This window comes from Lygodium microphyllum, chromosome 4 (genome assembly GCF_053477565.2).
Source record: "Lygodium microphyllum isolate KBCC chromosome 4, Lygodium_microphyllum_v1.1.10, whole genome shotgun sequence".
NCBI classification, from domain to species: domain Eukaryota; kingdom Viridiplantae; phylum Streptophyta; class Polypodiopsida; order Schizaeales; family Lygodiaceae; genus Lygodium; species Lygodium microphyllum.
This window is the reverse complement of record NC_141138.1, coordinates 16,548,466-16,552,178: the sequence shown is the minus strand read 5'-3', so window position 1 is coordinate 16,552,178 and position 3,713 is coordinate 16,548,466. Positions and strand designations below refer to the sequence as shown.

Below are 3,713 nucleotides of genomic sequence, written 5' to 3'. Positions count from 1 at the left end.
AACGTGTGTAATATTAGTAAAATAAAAATAGCACTCTTAAGCCATGAGGTTTATTGCAGTCACCATTATGTGTCCCTAAGGGCAAATGGATGTGTATAACAATGGATTTAATCACTTGCTTACCTACAACCAAGAAGGGGTGGAATAGCCCTTATGTTCTCTCTATGCAATCTTCTCTCTTCTTCTCTAGTTCTTTTCTTGATATTGAAGTACAAGCCTTAAACACCAAAAACGAAGAAGAAATGAAGCCTTAAAACCTAATTATCAAATGTATATCATGCCAGAAAATATTAGATTAGTGGCCCAAACACACCTTAATGATGGAAACTTGCAGCTAGACCAAGATGCTCAAAACATGTGGAACATAAAACCACTAGTGTCCATAACATATGAGAACTTTGGGGACTTTGACCCACCTATCCACAATCTATTTAAGAACTTTTAAATCTTTATCAGTTGGATTTTCTTTTATTTATACAGATGGCTTTCCAAAGTAGGTTGTAATTAAAGGCCCTCTAGCCAACATAATCAACGCCCACATGACCCGTGTAACATTGAGAAAGAAGCTAAAAATAAGTCTAGCATGTCATTCTAACAACTCTCACTACTTGAATTTAAAGGCATCACATTTTCTTTGTCAAATATCCCAAAAGAGCCCCAAAAGGATAATTTCAAAATGAGATTTCACGTGTGTGCACACAAGTGTTGACGTGCATATACACGTATACGTATACACACACACGTGCATACGTGTATAAATACGCATTTTACATATTCTAAGGTTCTATATTCCCCTTTGCGTGCCCTTACATAGTTTAAATTACACACACTAGTACCTACATATGTAGGTAGCATAATACTCGAGAAAATTAAATAGTTACTGAGGCATGTTATATATGTGTTGCGGACTAATAATCATGTTATGACACTAGAACTATTAACCCTACGAAAGTGATATGTTTAGGCGCCACAAATCATTTGTTGTTAATAAGCAACTATTTGCTCTTGGCAAACTTACCATCGTATTAATATAGTTTACAAATTACAATACTAAAAGTAGCATAGCAAGGACGAGGTCATCCCAGCTTGCATTGTAATTGTATGTGGGGATATGTACATATTAAGAAGAGAAGATGCTTTAGTGCCATGTGCAAACTTAACACATTGCAGGAGTCGGCTATTACTTGTCAGCCTTACGACTTTACAGTGGGCCCAGTTTACCTCATGATGAGGCAAGAAGGCTATATGGTATATACAGACGCATGGATGGCCACGTTTGATTTCACTCTGATCTGCACTTGGCATGGTCGGGCTGATCGAGGAGGTTGAGAGACGTGAGGGCTTCGAGAAGCTGGGACCATCGGTGCTCGAGGGTGCCCGTGTAGCCCACCGACATGCGGACGAGGCCAGGCGAGATGCCCGTGAGGACCTGCTCGTCCTGGCTGAGCTCACTGCTGGTGCTGGAGCCGGGGCAGGACATGAGGGTCTCGTGGTAGCCCAGGCTGACGGCCATGAAGCCGAACTGGACGTGGTTCTGGAGATGGTGGATGAGTGCGTAGGCGCGGTCGCGGGAGCCGAGGTCGAGGCAGAGCATGCCACCGAAGCCATAGCCGGGGTTGGCCAGGCTCTTAAGGAGGGCGTGCTGGGGGTGGGAGGGGAGGCCCGGGTAGATGACGGCGACGCCCAGGCGGTGCAAGCGGGAGGCCAGCTCCAGGGCCCGCCGGCAGTGCTCCTTGATGCGCAGTGGCAGGTGCGGCAGGCGCTCCGACAGGTCGAACGCCACCTTCGGGTTCATGGTCGGCCCCAGAAGCATGAGCGCCCCCTGGTGCAGACCCATCATGGCGTCAATCAGGTCCGACCGCCCGCAGACGGCGCCGGCAATCATGTCGGCGCCGCCGCTGATGTACTTCGAGAGGCTGTGGATGACAACGTCAGCCCCCAGGCGCGCCGGCGACAGTACCATCGGTGCGAAGGTGTTGTCCACCACCACCGTCGCCCTCTTCCGATGCGCGATCGCCGCCAGAGCCGGGATGTCCGCCACCGTCAGCGTCGGGTTCGACACCGACTCGAAGTACAGCACCTTCGTCGCTGTCTGTCGCCCCTCTCCGTCAGCTTCCGACGACGACGGCCTGAAGGCCGCCTCCACAGCCGCCTCGTCCCCTACGTCCACGAAAGTCGTCGTTATCCCGCACGCCCTCGGCAGAAACTCCGACAGCAGCGCATACGTTCCCCCATACAGCCTCCCTGACGCCACCACATGATCCCCGTGGCTGCACAGCTGCAGCATCACGCACGCTATCGCCGCCATCCCGCTCGACGTGCAGTACGCCGCCTCCGTCCCCTCCATCGCCGCGATCTGCCGGCCCAGATTCAGCACTGTCGGGTTGAAGTGCCGGCTGTATACGTAGAAATCGCGGTCTGGCCCCAGCTCCCCTGCGAACAGCTTGCCTAGGGTTTCCGGCTCCATGACGGTGAAGGTGGCCGAGGCCTCGATGGACATGTTGACGCCTCCGTGCTCGCCGAATTCGTGGCGGGCGGAGGCGAGGCCTTGGACGGGGTCTTGCCAGTATTTCATTCGTTTTAATGAAGCGGCGGACGGCTTGGAGTTGGGAGGATTGTCTGCGCTCAACTCCTCCGCGAGGCTATGGCGGATGCGTTTTGCAGCCAGCTGCGGGTCTGCGTCTGCGCTGGTGCAGAAGATGGAGGGCTCCTGTTCCATGCTCTGCTGTCGCTATAATAATCGCGAGCGCGAGGGAGAGAGAGGGAGGGGAGCGAGCGAGGGAGGGAGGGGGCCGGGGGGGAGGGGGGCAAGACACACACAGAGGAGTTCTCAGCGGTGAGCTATTTGCGGTCCGCCTTCCTTTTTAAATAATACGCGGACCAGATAGGAGATTTGTATTTATTTTTTAATTTAATTCAAATTGTAGCCTTTCTTTGTACAAGGGACAACATTCAAGAACCGAGGAATAATACCTAATATTAATATATTCCAAATTAATCGAACCGAGTGCATCCGAGCTTCCGGGAAATATGCTGACGAGGAATGAGAGAGAAAATATTGTATAATAACCCAAGAAAGTCTCACATTTCCGCAATCCGAAGGTTGCAATTAGTCACGTGGCCAAATGGCTGTGCGGCTGCCGCTGTCGTGCCGCCACCTCATCACTGCGTCCCGGTTCACTGTACCACATATTCGCTCCTCAAAGGTTTTTCAATAGCATTTGTCTTCTTTTTTATGACTACTTTTTATTACCTCTATCACATGCGCATCACCATCCCTCCTTATTACCTCTATCACCATTCCTCAAGGTTTGTCAAATTGTCATTATCCACATCGCATTCGATCCTACTTTATGTTACTATCCTCTACCTCTTATTTTTTTCCCTACAACATTTGTCCTCTCTTATCACTAATCTTTATTAACCACATCAGTCCACATTCGTGTGTCCAAGCCCTCAATATATTGTTATTATCTTCACTTCCACGTCACATTTCATCCTACTTTATGTCACTATCCTCTCCTTCCAACCAGATGGAATATGTATCATAGTGGACTAAGCACCATTGGCAGGGACAATGGACTCCAAAGTATTGAAGATTGAAAACGAAGGAAGAATAGAAGAAATGCATCTAATTCCACAAGTTGCCCTAAAAAAAGGAAGCAAGAAGAGAATAGAGAAGAGCAAGCCCTTGTAGCATTGGAGGCAAGGCA

At 49.4% G+C, this 3,713-nt stretch overlaps 1 protein-coding gene across 1 annotated transcript; it reads right to left on the bottom strand.

Moving 5' to 3' along the window:
• Positions 1–985: 985 nt before the first annotated feature.
• On the bottom strand, positions 986–2,814 carry MGL (methionine gamma-lyase). The gene has a single exon (XM_087675731.1). The coding sequence runs from the start codon at positions 2,717–2,719 to the stop codon at positions 1,283–1,285; it is 1,437 nt and encodes a 478-aa protein (XP_087531857.1). The 5' UTR covers positions 2,720–2,814; the 3' UTR covers positions 986–1,282.
• Positions 2,815–3,713: the final 899 nt, after the last annotated feature.